Genomic DNA, 16,660 nt, shown 5'->3' with positions numbered 1-16,660 from the left:
TCCCCAGTCTGTTACCGACAAATGGAAGCTGCTTCCAGCAAAACTGTTGGGAGCAATCAAATCCCATCTCTACCAAAACAACAGGGTCTGGATCAGGTTGTCACTGCCCATACATTTAATTGGTGTCAGTTTATGGTAAAACACCCTTGTGGCTTCATTAAGGCAACACAGACTGATTTCCTTGGAGGGGGGAAACAAGATGCAAACACAGCACACTCTTTCCTCACAAACACACTTAGTAAATGCGTACATATTTTGACACAGAATTAAAAGTGTTGCACGAAAACTTTGTATGTACACTGCATTAGTGTAGAGTAGCGTGTGGACTGTGGTTTTCTCTGGTGCAGCTTCATGCAATGTCTGAACAAAGTGACAGACTTTCAAAATGAAGTTACTGTTAAGTGAAATATGAAACATCTGCAAAACAATGCATGTGGGTCATGGCTACGCCATGCCATCTGCTGCAATGAAAAATTACATAACGGTTTTGAATTTCTCTCTCTCTTACGCGCGCACACACACACACACGTGATAAGAAAAGTTATTTTATATCTGCCTGGAATAAGACACAACTTGTGTTGACTTAAACAAAAAATATGACTGTTTATATGATTTTCTCTGGTTCAAGATTCGTGGATTTATATTTGGGCTCCTTTAGTATTTTGTCAACTGCAGAGGTATCCTCTCACTCAGCGGTCCCCAACCTTTTTTGCACCACGGCCCGGTTTCATACAGACAATATTTTCCTGCACCGGCCCCGGCCCCCGGTGGGGAGGTGGCTGGGTGGGGGGTGTTTCACGACACGACCGGAATATCGATTAGGCCTATATATTTAGTATAGTCGCTTTTCCCATAACATTTTAGTTTAAGTAGATCTACCGTGATGATATTATAAAAACATAAAGTGCATATTTTTCTCGAATGACCATATAATAAAAACATAACTCGCGATGTCGCTGAATAAGTAGTAGCCCTGAGCTTATTTCCATATACAAGACGGTCCCAGCTAGGGGTGATGGGAGACAGTCACACCCGAAGTGTGTTCCTTATGTCCAGTCTACTCCATAGTTTCGTTTTTGTTGCTGTCATTGCGGAAAACCCCGCTTCGCAGAGATAGGATGGTGGAAATGGAAGCAAGGTATTCAGTGCTTTTGCGGCTATCTCGGAACATTCAGCCTTGATTTTAATTTTTTTTATTCATGTCAGCTAGGTAGCTAGTAGAAAGTTTGCGGGCAACACATCTCACACAGACCGTAGTAGCCTGATGAACTTGCGGTGGGCGTGTGACAGAGATATTAGAGTGGTGAGAAAAGGACCAACAGACTGCACCAACTTCAATGTAATTACTGCACGAATATCCTATAATCGTGTATAATTATTATTTTATCATTATTAGCTATTATTTTATTTTACCGATATAAAATATAAAAATAAATTATTTATCCTTTCCGTGCGGCCGGTCACCGATTGGGGACCGCTGCTCTAACTGGTATATTACAGTGCACAGTGGATGCAATGAATGATGCTCACACGTGTAGTAAGAAAGTTTAACAACTTCTCCAGTCTAGCGTAATGGAATCATGTTACTTTCCCGCCGTAGCTACGTTAGACGTAACGCTGTTTCTTTGCCAACGTGTAAGTCAGAATGACTCAGCACTTACCAGTGGGTTGGAGGCGCGTATAAAAATCCGTGAATGTTGCTCGATCGCAGTTGTAGTGATCCCTCTCTACAAGATAGACAACTGCAAGGCATACCTGCAACAATCCAACAAGTAAGTTCAGTCGGCTCATAACGTCTCCACGTCTGTTTTCTGCAGGGTTTACAATTGAACTTGGCGGTTCTTAGGAACTCGAGTTTAGTGTTGTAGTCTACTTGTTCTTAAAGTTTTAATAAGTAAAGTAGGCGGCGTTACTGCTGCAGAAGAGCATTCTTGCAAAATGCAAAGAATGACTTAACGTGTTCAATTAGATTTTTATTACGGTGATATATTTTTATGTATTATCCAACACAATTTCAGGTTTTATAGTTAAAAAAAACGTGAACCTGACACTAGCCTGGTCTTTGTGACAAGCGTATTGGCCAAAGGTCAGTCGTGCAATGAAAATTCAATCTCCATAACCTCAGCGATTGCAATCGTTACGGACTGTTCCGTATCTTCGTTATAAAGTGAACCTGTAATAGTTACTACAGGTAGATGTTGGCTTACTGTCGAATTACATGACTTTGCCATTCCTCTCCGCGTGTGAACATTTGAAGGATCGTCTTGCATTGCATAAAATAACTACGTTTACATCTAAAACATTTAGCAGCACCACACAGCACATCCCACATTGCATACTTAAATGCATGTACTGCCTTGCATTTTCTCTGTAACTAAGTAGTACACTCTTTAATCAATATGCATATCTAGAAATGTTAGTCATTAGTGACACTTTTCTGTAATACGAATTTGTCGCTGTACTGTGAAACGGAGAAAAGCACGTATTCTTTAAAGTTGAACTCGAGTTTGGATCACTCAGACCCTTCCAAAATTAGGATCCGCCTTGTATCTCGAGCCTCCTGTGAATGTCCGTATTGAAAATTCTGCATTTATATTCACAACTCAACTTCGTGTCTCTCCCCTGCCATGGCAACGGCTGTCTCGTGGTCTAGAACATTTGACCCTGTTGCAAGGAAATGATATTACATGGGAGGTGCAGGCTGCATTTTGGCAACAGATGTCTGCGGCTGGAAGTCCGAGCTGAATGTAAAATGTTAGCTTGATGTCCTTCAGCTGCGCGCCGCAATTTGGGATACAGTATGCGAAACAGATAATATCGTGAAAGCAGCATTTATCAAAAAAAAAAAAAGTTGCAAGAATTATGCAACTTGCAACGTGAAATTATTTTTTTTTCCAGTCTAAGAATGAAAGGAATGGCATATGAGCTTCTCCTGGTGTATGGTGATCAGTGCTCCTTTTTCAGCTTTCACTCCATAACTTGTTTTTCCTCTTTTCATTCCAGTGTCTCCCTACACTATCACCTACTTCCCTGTTCGAGGTAGGTGAAAACGGAACAGCGCCTCTTAATCTTTTTAATGGTATCGCTTGTAATTGTTTGGCACACAGGAAGCTTCAGACCAAAGCGGAACAAGAGCGCACAGTGAAAATAGACCCTTCAGTGGTGTCACTTTGAGTCTGTATTTGTGTGGTGCGGTGATGTCATGAATATACCCACAAAGTTGCTAATTAAACTTTGATAACTACTGCAAAGAATACCAGCGAACATATGCTGGGAATTTGGGAATTGATGGCCAGCTACCAAGGTTAAACCAGGACAAACACAATGGAAAAATTATATACTGTATACCTAAATAAACTTTTCTCTTTCGTACATGTATGTATGTGTATATACATTATACACACACACACACACAAACACACACTATTTGTTGATAGTAATGACATACAATGTTAGAGGATTTTCTGGAATCTTGTTCACATTCTTTGAATGTTCAATTAGACAGCGATTTGTTGTGGATATATGAGAAATGCTTGTGTGTATGAGTTTTGTCCCCCATTTGTAACGTTTCCGGCAGCAGTCTAAATGTCTGCCATGACCACTTCTACAAGTACTGCAGCTGCTGTTGGGCGTGGCGGTGGAGGGCACAGTCTTATAGCCGGCTGTAACTCCTCATGTATTTGTAATGCTGCCTTCCGCTAGTAGAGTGGTGCGACATTATGTCACATAATACAAACTTGTAATGCCAGGCAGAATTGATTAATGGGAATTGTAGCAACTCTTTGCTTTCCAATGCCAGTTAGTGTGCCACTTGCCATCAAAGCTGTCCTCTGTAAAGGATTTTCAAATTTCATTTCCTTAGTAGCAGTCTGTGTTGTGTACACTCTTGGAAGATACATTTTTCTATGCATGACACAAGCATGTGCTAAAAAATCACCACAACCAATCTGGTGAATTCTGTATTGGTGTATGCAAATTTAACAAGCTGCAAGCATGTTCATGTCATTCCCCATAACATCACTCCTAGTGATGTGTGTGTATGTATTTTTTTTTGTTATAATTGTACAGCATTGTATTTCTCACCTGTTTAAACAATTGATTTAATTTCCGCTTCATCTGAAGTGATTTTTTGTGGGATCTTCTGGAGTTCGGCTTTCCCACTTTTGAAAATGTAAAGAGGCGGCACTTGCTTTTGTGGTCTCAGTGCTCTGTGCTCCATTTCAGATCACACTTTGATAGCACATCATCCTGGCTGCATTTGCATGACCCTGCTTGTTTGGTTTTCTTTATCTGGTGTAAAATGTAAATATGGCAGTATAAATGAAGTGAATAAACTGTTGTTGCTGGTTCAGGATCAGATGAAATTCTGGCAGGCGGCCACAATGCAAGCTGGGTTTCCGAATAGGCGCTCATTCTACCCCCCCTGCATAGTTCATCGTATGCATGCGGAAGAATCAAGCAGAGGGCTTCTGAAACATGTGACTTGCCTTTTGGCCAGTGGGGGAAGTATGAATACCAAGGCTTCATCCTAATTAGTGCTTTGGACCACCGGAATTTGACTCCCAGCTTCAGCTCCCCTCTCGCTGTGTGGTACTAACAGGGCTTCTACCCCAGTGGACAATTCTTTTTTTTTGATGGGTTTGACAAAGAAAGGCCACATTCCATTACAGTCAATGGTGTTGTCCACACCGCCCCCACCATCTCTGTGCAACTGCTTCATAATTGGTCAGATGGGTTTGTTTTGTGGGTGCAAATTGCAGAGAGCAGTCCCGTAATTGGGCTGCTGTATGGGTCAGCGTATCTGGTATGGGCATGGGTTAAACAAAGGTGAGGCCAGGGTAGAAAGAAATGAGCTCAAAACTGGGAGCCATGGAAGAGGCCTGGGATGGCCACTTGATGAGTGCTTCTCTTGTGTTGTGACAGGCCGTTGCGCAGCCATGAAGATCATGCTGTCGGACCTGGGCCAGGAGTGGAAGGAGATCCTGGTTAACTTCGAGGAGTGGATGAAGGGTGACCTGAAAGCCACCTGTGTGAGTGAGGCTTTTGGAGGATTGCTTAGGAGGCCACATCCAGCATTCACACTTCTGTGGAGTAACCACCGTTGCTCCTGCATGTCAGGGCGGTTAGTGGCTGCAGAGATAGATGTTGAAAAGGAAAAAATTTACCCTTTGTCACTCGACAAGTGGACAACAACCCTTGCAGGAAGAAACAGTGTCCCAAACGTAGATAATATACCCAGCCAATAAGGGAATTAGGAAGGAAATTTGAACCTTCCTCCAACTCCAACACAACTCCCCACCACCCAAATACACACATAGATTACATTTTTTGGATGCCGGGACATAGATCCTGTCCCTTGTTTCATACAACCAATACAATATTTAAGATAACAGAGGAAAACTATAAAGATTTATAATGTCTCATGCATTTTCTGTAAATCACCCACTTGGTGCGTTGACACTGTGAAGCTCTCAGGAATTTTGACACGGGTTTGTAGTACTGCCAAATTATACTCCCATGTCCCAGCTAACACATTGCACTTCTGAGTTTTCATCTTTTACCCAATTTAGCCTTGCTATTTAACATACTGTGTAGCTGTAATTATGATTTATTCAGGGAATGATGGTTATAGGGATACTTAAGTGTAAATGGTGATTTGGTTTGATCTGTGCCATGAAGGGCAGGCAGGGATTAAGCCACTGATACTTTGAACTGGCAAAGGTGTTCCAAAACAGTGCATGGCATTGCTATTGCTGTGTAAGGTTGCATTCAGACAAAGTGAACAGCTTGATTAAGTCAATCATTTTCTTTTAAGGTGTTTGGCCAACTGCCAAAATTTCAAGACGGCGACCTGGTTCTGTTTCAGTCCAACGCCATCCTGAGGCATCTGGCCCGCAAACACGGTATGGCTGGGTTTCAGTTTCTTAGAGAAAAGATTCTGGTCCTCCTTCAGCAATGGAGGGGCTGGCCTTCTGTATTTATTGTTTGAGAATACAGATTTATTTAATATTTTCAAGGGTTTAGTAAACCTCACAGCAGCTTGCAGTAATCAATATTGTACCGCTCACACTGTAATCTCCAGTGACTCAGTCTTCGGTTTGTGCTGCAGGGGCTTATGGGAAGGACGAAAAGGAAGCGTCCCTCATTGACATGATGAGTGATGGTGTCGAAGACCTCCGCCTCAAATATGGGCGCTTGATCTACCAGGAATATGTAAGTCCAGGAATAAACAACCACTCTTACCAAGGGTCTAATAACAAACCAGGCTTCTCTTGGATGAAATCTTGTGGAGTAGTCTGGCTTTTGATGTGTTAATTTCAGCAATTTTGCATTAAGCTCTGTTGTTAGAGCCAATTCATTTGATTCATGTTGAAGAGGCAGAAGGTGGCTCAGCACCTCTCTGAATACTCTGAATCCAGGGAACCAATGTGACAGGTGTGACGGCGCTAACCTCCCCATCATCATCTTTTCTCTCTGCCAGGAAACTGGCAAAAGCCAGTACCTCAAAGACCTGCCTGATCACCTCTCCAAGTTTGAGGCGGTTCTGTCCAAGAACAAATCAGGATATCTGGTGGGCGACAAGGTAACTTATTTCACTTGGCCTGGGGAGCTCTTTTCTGCCGAGGTCCTGGGTATGGATTGTTTTCCCTGTTCCAAGTCTCAATAGCCGTTGTCCCGCGAGAGGCCCTGGCACTACTTAAATGAATAATATTTCAACCATTCCCTCATACGGTCACACACTAATTGGGCCAGCCCCCACCGCAAAGCTCATCCCTGAAATGCGGGGTGTTCAGAGGGCTCTGTGGATGATTCATGGTCTGTCTGATTCCGCTCGCTACACAGAGTGTGGACTAATTGAAGTGTGACAGAGTATGGCCGCTTGCCATCCCAAGGGGCAGCAGCTAAATTGGTACCCTCCTCCCATCCTCCCTCCCTTTTCCTCCAAAATTGTCAATGGTCATTTGTCTCACTTCTTTAACCGTTAGCGTTACCCTGCAAACTCATTACAGAGCCTAATCGGGCATCCCGGATCGCTCAATAGAAGTTGATCAAAAGAGGAATGCAGTAATAAAATGCATTGTGAGAGCATAATGGTAACATGAGTTCTGGTGGAGCTGTAGATTCAGCGCTGGGTCCATTAATTTAGGGTTTCTCAGTACCAAACAAGATGGACTAAGCAGGCAGCTGCACATCTATGCTGCACATTGACCGGTTTATTGTTCTCCTCATAATCGTTTATTGACAGTCCTGTGTCTGTGGTGGTTGTATTAAGGAAATTTGTATTTCAGCTGAGCAGTTCCCTCCTTCCCCCAAAGCCTAAATGGAGACATTACTATCCTCATTAGTCGATTTGAATAAGTTCCGCCAGTCAATAAACCTGATCAATTTGGCTGTTAAAGCTCGGAAACCCAGTGGGTATTAATTACAGTATATATGATACATCTTATTTTCTAAATGTTGAACTCTGAAGTGTTCAATATTAATGCGCATAAACGCAGGGAAGGATTTTTTTCAGTTGCTGTGGTAACTACTCTTGTTAACTCTTCTCTCGTCGGCTCAGATTTCCTTTGCAGACTACAGTCTCTTCGATGTCCTCTACAACCACACAGTCCTCTGCAGCACTTGCCTGGACTCCTTCCCGGCCCTGAAGAGCTTCGTGGAAAAGATGTCCGCCCGTCCCAAAATCAAGGCCCTGCTGGAGTGTGAGGCCTACAAGAAATTGCCCATCAACGGCAATGGCAAACAATGATCCCCCCCAAACCCCCGCAGGAGGCTACAGGAACAGACACAGATGCATTCTGGCTCTCTGCTAGCTGTCCAGATTAACCCTTTATAGAACTGCAGTTTATGTTTGAAGCACAAGATACTCATGCGGACACTTTCGGGTTCCTGCACGACCTTGACCTTTATTGTATACCCAATTCATTTTGTAAGCATAAGAGTTATTGTTCATTCTTTGAAATTTGATGGAATATAAATTGCAGTTTGTGGTGCTATTTATGCTTTCCTATTTGAGGCTTATGACATCTTCATTGTGAAACATTAACACGTTAACATTAGTATACTTTTTTAAGGTGCAAAACGTTTTGGAAAGCAATGCCTGAGAACATTCTAATAATATACTTATCTGTGAGACTTAACATCTGGACAACAGTGATCACCATAAAGGAAGTGAAGATAAAGTGAAAGTAAAGTTAAAAACCTACACACTTTATCTCCAAGACCCTTTAATACTTAATGCGATGTAGGCTGAATGAAGACTGGTTTATGTGACCGCAATAAACCTTTTGAACTTATTTAATTGTGTATTGTTTGATTTATAATGTGATATGAGCTTCAATCTTAAGACAATGCCACAGGCTCAAACTGACAATCTTATGACATTATCAGTACAAACACCTAAGCAGCTTAGGGACTACAACACAAAATAACAAACTTGAAACAGCTGGCAGGTCCGCATTCAGACCAACATCTTGAGTAATGCTTATCTTCTGTATCCTTTGAACCCAGAATTATGGATGAACAGGCATACAGGCAAACAAAAAATTGCATCTACATTGGATTTGGCTGAAGAATCAAATCTTATTCACATGAAAGTCACCAGGGTTAATGACTGACATAAGCAGGACCTGCACCTATCAGCACTATTCACAGGTGACCCCACACACACACATACACACACAATGTTAATAATTGCAGGTGTGCAAGACTTCAAAGGTTTTTGCTTCGGCTGAGCTCCAGAAGACTTTCGCTGCATTAAAAGGCATCAATATGACACAAACTGAATGAAGGCCTTTCTCACCAAAGTGACAAGTCACCACATACTATAGAGCTCACGTCACTTTGAGCAAAAACCCCTCCCAGAGAAACGTCTATTAGGCAGTGGTCCGAGTGCTATAGGCCTTGTTTGAATCACTAGTGGACTGAATGTCAGACTAATTTGGAATAGGCAGCAACATTCACACCTCTGCAAGGAGAGACGCTATCAGTCTGGTCACCAAGCACACAAGAAAGACCTGAACTATATTTTCAAAAATAACAATGTTGCCTGTCGCTGTTTGTTTCTAGCATCCATGTTAAAAGAATACCCACACTCAATGTCTCTTTATAAAGATGAGGCCTGATGAGCATACTGACCACATTAGTGAAATGGCATTATTCTGTTGGCAGCTTTACACACCTGAAACAACACCACAGCCTTGCAAGTCAATTAGAGAGGGGCTGCCACTTGGTGTCTCTATTTTCAGTAAGACTGTTAACGAGTTTGTGGTGTTAGGCAGCAAATCCAAAAAGGCCTCTCACAAATTTGGTCATTGAATTCTTCAGTTTCACACAGTTTCTAACACACACTTTCTAACCTAAAGGCTTAAATAACACGCTACCACAGAAAAGGGCATTTTCTACATGAAATGAATGCAGATGGTTGTATATATCTGTGACTTTTTTCCATTTTGTGACCTTAATGACAATGTTCTCTGTGATCCTGCAGGCTGTGGAGGATCAATAGGAAGGCAGAGATGGGGCACCACTCTCTGCAAATGTGGCCACTGTGACCAATGGTTTTTTGTGATGCGAGATGAAGTGGATTCTTACTTGGTCACTGACATAATCAGATGTAAATGTAAGATTCCTGTAAGTTTCCCTTGTTTGTCTGGGCTGTTAGAGTAAGGCATTCACATTGGCTTGTTAGCATGTTAGGTACATTATGTATGTTAAGTTGAGCAGACTAATTTGCTATTAAGCCCGTTAGTGACAGTGACTAATTTTCTGGCCTGGCTTTAAATGTAATTTGTGGTGGCCAGTTAACCTTTTTTTCTGTTATCATGATGTTGAACTTGTGCTAGTCATTACATTACATTTGGTTTGCAGACACTCCTAAATTACTTACATCATATTTATGTTATCCATTTGTACAGCTGGATATTTACAGAGGCAATTCAGGTTAAGTACCTTGCCCAAGGGCACAACAGCAAAGCAGCATAATTGCTTGCTTCATGGTCAGAGGGTTCTGTTAATCAGCTGGACTGATCATGTGGTCTAGACTCATGTTCTGGCTTACAAATGCATGTACATTAATACAGTGCACTCAGTTTAGAAGAACTGTATCTGTCCAGATTCTTATCAGTTCTTACAAGTGGTTGATTTTTAAAGGCGGAGTTTCAGATGAAAGGGGTAAAAATAGACTTTTTTTAGAAACAAAAAAGCTTTATTTAATATAAAAATGCCATTTCTTCACTGCTACATGCATTCCAATCCAGAACAAATAAGTATTCAATTATTGAATGTCACTGTGTGAATTGCTGTCATTTTTGGAAGTACCATGCTGCCCACTCAATGTTCTTCAAAAAATCATAGTCTGAGTTACATTAATTATTTTTGAGTATCTGTGGTAAATGTTTCTGTGGTCCCTTGCAGGTTGGATTTGTTTTCACAGTGAGATCCCACACAGTTCCTCACAGAATTGGACTGTAAGCTGTGGAATGCTCAATTTCTCAGCCGCATTTGCTTCCTCTGATCTTAAGACTATCATAAGACCCAGGGCAGCAATGTTTTTCTCCTGTGGAAAAAGTCTTTCTTTCTCCCAGCATGCCAACTGATACCCAGGCACTTAGCTAAACTGCAAAACTTTTTAGTCAAAATATTCTATGTGCTACGTGCTTTGGTAATTGGCACAAATGGTACACTGCATTCAAATTCAAACAGCTTTTTTCATTAATTTTGACCTTCTCCATTGATTAACATATTACATGTTGTGATTGAGCCAACATCTTTTCTTACAAGCAGATTGCTTGACACTTCTAAGCATAATTTTTAACAGTGTTAGTATATGAATTATAATGCCCCTGTGTGTACATTATAATTCTATAGGTGGCTGGTTATTTTAAAGCTTTTTTCTCCTTTCTACAACCCTGTTTTGGAATCACCAAGGAATCTCTTTAGGCTTATTTTACCACCACAATCTCTGCACACATGCAGGAGTTTTGAATAAAACAAATGCAATCCTCCAACACACCTGCACTCTCTCTGCCAACAGCTATTTTTAGCTCTACTGGTCACACAGTACACCACAGTGGAGCGGGTGCTGATTGGAGGACAGGCATCCAAGCAACTCGCAGGCTTGGCGAATTGCCGGTCTCCTCAGAGCAACCAGACAAGGAAACCCTGGCCAACATACACTCCCCTATTATCGGTGGGCAAAGCTGTTGGCTTTTGGTCATTGCCCGCAGAGGGCACAGCCAATTTCAAAGCAGAGCCATAAGGCTCAGTCTGCCTCCAAGACAAATGCCGAGGTGACTGAGCCATTCTGGAATTGTGGGACGGATTGTTATATCAGCATTTGTTTTAAGTAGAGTGTGAAGTATAACAGTAAATAAAGGGTTAGACAAACATGAAGGAGTGTGCCCCCCCCCCAGTTCTCTGCTTTCATATTCCGCACATCACTCTGGGCTCTACATACAGGAGCAGAGGTGTACCAGAATATTCTAAAAAATAGCTGGAGATTTCTCATTTTCTAAGCCTCTAAATGAATTATTCATATTTGCATTCTTTACAGCAGTGCTAAGGACTTTACTTAACATAACAGTCAAATGATTCGCAGCGTTCTCCCGGCAGTCGTTTCGACCGCCTTCATGCTGCAGTAATCACGACCGCGTTCGGGGCTCGGCGAGCCTCCCCTCTCCACGACTCTGCTTTCACGTAAAAAAAAAAAGAGCAATGATCGAAAGTGCTCAAAAAAAGTAATCTCGCCACGTTGTGTTTTGCGGCGCAATTTCACCTGCACTGTTGTAGGCGGGGAGCGGGGAAGTGACATCTGGAGTTAATCAGGGCTTTGTGTGATTGGCAGCTGCGTTGTACGGGCTGGGAGTGGTGACTAAGGCTCGGTGACCTATGTCGAATATATTATCGGCGTCGGCTGCACAGTAACGAAAGCAAATTGGATTTATTTGAATGCGCACCTCGAAGGCATACCTAATGCGATCGCTTCAGTCTGCCTCGGTGAGGAGGAAGGTGAGGTGAGGCTTTCGCCTTCCACATCCAAAACTATGAGGGCTTTCCATGTGCTACCGGCCCTAGTCTGACGCGGGCTTATAAGAGTGCTTAGGTATCCCCTGGAGAGTGCATCGATTGGGTTTGTGAAGCTTTGCATTGCTATAGCTAATGCAACTTTTCTATTGTCAAAGCCACGATTGGCTGATAGGAATCATGGATCACACAGTAGAATAAGTGAGTCACACTGCGCTGGAGATCCCAGAGGGGAACAAGCTCACTTGCTTGTGCAAGTGACCCCATTTGCCTTTCCCTGCCTTTTTTGTGAGGCCATGTGTGTTTCTACTTTGTGTGTGCATCAGTGTTTTTAATTGAGTTAATGTATGAAAAGAGATCCTCACAAACTGGGAAATTAGTGTATCTGTAAGCGTGTGTGTATTTTCATTTGTAAACGTGTGCGCATTTGTCCTGTGTCTTGGTAATTTCTGTGTGTGTGTGAGTATATTACACTAAACAATACTGAGCTACATCCAGCATTAAAGTGCTGAATCTTGTATCTGGATCATTAATCGGTGGCAAATAACTTATAACTGTGTTTGAGTGACAGTGACAAAAAAAAACTCAAAGCATGCAGTGCAGGGCCATGTGCAGTAGATGGCATTGTTTTACTGCACTGGACTGCACTTCACGGAGTAAACCACGAATTACAAGTATCTGCAAGAGACAGGAGGATCTCATGCAAACATGTGCTGGACGAATCGCTTCTGTATGTGTGTGAGATTAGGTCTACACTTAAATTATTCTGCATCAGTGGTCATTCTGTCCTTTTGCATTTTGCGGTCAATGATCACGGTCTGGTTAAAATATATGCGAGAGAGGATCAATATTATGGAAAATGAAGCCTGACTTGAATGCTATTTCACAAATTTATCCCACAGTGTGTGCACACATGAAATGAATGAGTTCATGACAGCATTGCTCACAGTTAACAAGTTTTTTTTTCCATGAGTAAAACCTTAAGAACAACCGTCTTCCCATTTTTCCTTGAAAAATGCATGTTTGAGAACGATGGAAAAAAAAAAATGCCTCAATCAGCGCAGAAAGCTTGTGAATGAATGCAATTAAGACGAATGTAAAAATCTGTTTGAAAGGATGTTGGGTAATTACTGTTAATGTGAGGAGCACTGAGAACGAATCAGATTTTAATGAACTCCAGTGTTAACCATATTCCTTAATGATGTTCATCTGGCTTACACTCCCATCCAAGGCAGTTAATAATGTACAAGAAGGCACTAGAACCATATCTTTTCATGGAGCTATTTGGATAATACATTGCTGAGTGTGGAATCTCAGTTTATTAATTGTATTGTGGCACCAAAGAATCGTGCATGTATCTGTATGTGCATCTATCTGTATGTACAAATAGAAAAATTAAATAAGAGTCTCCCTGTTTGATTAAGTCAGAGTTCATGCCTCCATTTCTATCACTTGTGGTGATTTTTAAGATGCTGATGCACTAAAGCACAGATATTCTATATCACAGATACCATTTTATAGCACAGATATTTGACTCCTGCATTTGTTCTCTCCTCCTTGTCTAGGAGGTTTTGGTGCTCTCTTCGTTACTGTGCTAATTATGGGTGTTCCGTTTTAGAACTGTGAAGAAAGAACTTTGCCTTTGTCAAAATTAACTGTGTTAACGTCACACCTCTGTGCTAAATGGCAAAAGTCAACCAACGTGTTTTGTATGGGGGTGAATGAATGTCTGAATGTGAAAAATGTGCCTTGAAGAACCTCAGCTGTATTTTCACATTTAACACATAATTAGTGGCAGATCTGTGTTCAGGCAGGTTCATCTGAAAACTGGTACTCTGTAACTGTAATATTAATTGCCGAGCTGTAATTGTGCATGTGAGGAAGGGAGGAGGAGGCCAGGCGTTGGATATCGAGACTTACCTGTCTAATCTAATCTGACAGTGGTGTGTGGTTGCTGTGAGCTGCTGAATAATCAGAGCACGTAGTGTTGGTTTGTGGCTCTGACAGAGTGATGGTACCTGTTGGTGGAAACAGAACTTTACGTGTGAGGCACACATTGAGCTGAAAATCTGGTTCATATACAGGATATCTGTGGTTATATTCTGTTCTGTAAAGAGCTCTTCATATCATTTAAACAATAAACAGAATGGTTTCTCGCTATAGCATATGGTATAACTCAGTGTTGAGTTAATGACCGGCAATTTTGTATTTATGATGCACTATATGGTGAAAAGTGTATGGACGCCTGACCATCACACCTATATGAGTTTATTGGACATCCCATTCCAAAAACATGGGCATTAATACGGAGTTGCCCCCCATTCAGTGTGCCTATTCAGCCAAAAGAGCATTTGTGAGGTCAGGCACTGATGTTGGACGAGAAGGCCTGGTTCACAATCAGCGTTCTAATTCATCCCGAAGGTGTTCAGTGGGGTTGAGGTCAGGGCTCTGTGCAGGCCACTGGAGTTCCTCCACACCAAACTCATCAAACCATGTCTTTATGGATGTTGCTAACTTGTGGCAAAAATGGCATCCTATGACAGTGCCACGTTTAAAGTCACTGAGCTCTCCAGTACGACCCATTCCACTTCCAAGGTTTGTCTATGGAGATTGCATAGCTATGTCCTTGATTTTATGCACCTGTTAACAATTGGTGTGGCTGAAACACCTGAACTCGATGATTAGGAGGCCACATACCTTTGGCCACATAGTGTATGTGCACAAAGTCAAAAACAGTTCACCCGGGTAACTCACGATCTATCTCCAAGCGGACTGGGTCTATTGAATTGTACAGATCACATCAATGCCACACACTCTATTCAACTTGTGTGTCAGGGTACTGTAAGGATTTTCTAAACTACCTTGTAACTCATATAGAATTAGTGTTAAGTTACATTATTTTCTACATACCCCAAACTATTCCATCTCAGCCATCATGTCACTAAACTATGTCACATGGTTCATTTGGTGTAGCTCTGATTGGTTGTGCCAGGCTTTGAAAGGATGGGGTGTCGATATCTGTGGTACTGATCTCAGAGAATGCATGGATGGCTTACCTTGAGTCATCGGCCTCTGCACCTCTCTTTGAGCAACTACTGCTACTGCTGTGCTGGGCTCAGCTGGAGCCGGAATCTGGAAAACACAACTTCGTTTTTTTTTCATTCATTGTGTATGAAACATGCCAATACAGTGTGACATTTAGTCGTGAACTTTGACCCCACACTTCATCTTTCCCCCACCCCCGCTCAGAAAGAAACGCATCACTTGTTAACATTCCTTTTTAGCAGTGAGCTCAGGCCAGGGGGCAGTGTAGCTGCGCCTCTTGTCAGGTGAATCCAAAAGCAGGTGGAGGCTGGTCTGGAGGAGGGAACTGCAAGCACAGCAAAGCACACCATGTCTCGCTGCTCGCTGGGTAAATATAAATAGACCACCAAATTAAAATAGCCCGTCATATGTTTCCATTGCAAGATCACAATAATAGCCTTTAGACTAGGAGGAGAAACAATCAATTGGCAATGACACTCAGCGGTGCCTAGCAACTAAGTGAGTTCCTAGAAGAAACTATCTTAGCTCCATTTGGTTGGCGCTCGGTGTGAACCTTATGACTGACAGCTTCAGTGTTAGGGGTGATTATCAGGGGCGTGCTTTCTCCTAGGATTAAATGGGCTGAAATCTTTGTGCACCTTTCCCACGGGTCAGGGACAATTTTCTCCCTCAAATTTGATTCGGATCTGTCAGCTGGTATTTAAGTTAGAGGATTCTAAAAAAAATACATTTCTGTAAGGGTACTGAAATCCTCAAAAGCCCCGCCACACCGCCCTGCCAAGCAGTGAGCACATTCTGTCTGGAATGAAGCCCTGTACGGCATAGTGCCATTTTGAAATGCAGTGTGTGTAGGGAGGCCTTGTCATTCCGTCAAGTTATGCTACAGTGATGCTCTACGTACATTTCCAGACTATTTTGGTTTTGTGACCTCTTACCTTCCCCCCAGAACATTTTGTGTCTGGAATACCGCATTAACGCTAGTGTCATCTTCATGGGCTAACCGGGGAGGGGCTACTGTGATATAACGTCAAACTAACATTGAGATAATGGTGGGAGAACGGCATGGAGGGCTGTGCAGAGTGGCAGGGTGCAGGCAGGATTAATTGCCTCTAAGAAGTGCAAAATCTCAACACAAGTATCCTTCTTAACACTCCCTAGCCACTGGTGTCTGTGATGTCAGCAACCTATAGGCCTTTGTGGAAAAGAAGGTACAGGGTGTTGGAGTTAATGCAGTGACCAAGAAAGTGCTGGGAGGGGCAGGGGTGAACTGATTACTGTCTAGTGGTGTCAGGTAGGGGATAAGGGCCTTTAACTAAATTAGCAGCAATGGACGCCCAGTTCTTGCCTTCTGTGAGGAAAAAAGTATAAAGAATAAAAGGCCTGGATAAGGTCTTTCAATGTTTAAATGTTAAAATGTTTCTATCTGACCAGCTCAATCTATATCTATACACCACACACAAACACACACACACATATATATATATATATACATACAAGAAATAATCACAATATATAAATATGCACAGATATAAAGAAGGTGGATACTGTAGATAGACAGAGGCATGTATGTCTAACAATTTTAATGGGCTTC

At 42.2% G+C, this 16,660-nt stretch overlaps 1 protein-coding gene across 1 annotated transcript; it reads left to right on the top strand.

The window, feature by feature from the left end:
* The first annotated feature begins 1,692 nt into the window (after positions 1 to 1,692).
* LOC118769439 (glutathione S-transferase P-like) lies at positions 1,693 to 8,297 on the top strand. Its single transcript, XM_036516535.1, has 7 exons — positions 1,693 to 1,772; positions 3,004 to 3,039; positions 4,924 to 5,030; positions 5,816 to 5,903; positions 6,110 to 6,213; positions 6,482 to 6,583; positions 7,562 to 8,297. Coding segments are annotated over exons 1-7 (627 nt in total). The 5' UTR covers positions 1,693 to 1,771; the 3' UTR covers positions 7,751 to 8,297.
* Positions 8,298 to 16,660: the final 8,363 nt, after the last annotated feature.

The sequence above is a fragment of the Megalops cyprinoides genome, chromosome 22, assembly GCF_013368585.1.
Source record: "Megalops cyprinoides isolate fMegCyp1 chromosome 22, fMegCyp1.pri, whole genome shotgun sequence".
NCBI classification, from domain to species: Eukaryota; Metazoa; Chordata; class Actinopteri; order Elopiformes; family Megalopidae; genus Megalops; species Megalops cyprinoides.
Note: the sequence above shows the minus strand (reverse complement) of the source record. Positions and strands in the feature narration are given on the sequence as shown.

What these genes read in the sequence shown, in the direction of transcription:
- LOC118769439 (XM_036516535.1), top strand. An exon ending in GTGACCTGAAAGCCACCTGT is followed by an intron (nt 5,031 to 5,815) that starts GTGAGTGAGGCT and finishes TTTTCTTTTAAG; the next exon opens with GTGTTTGGCCAACTGCCAAA. An exon ending in GATATCTGGTGGGCGACAAG is followed by an intron (nt 6,584 to 7,561) that starts GTAACTTATTTC and finishes TCGTCGGCTCAG; the next exon opens with ATTTCCTTTGCAGACTACAG.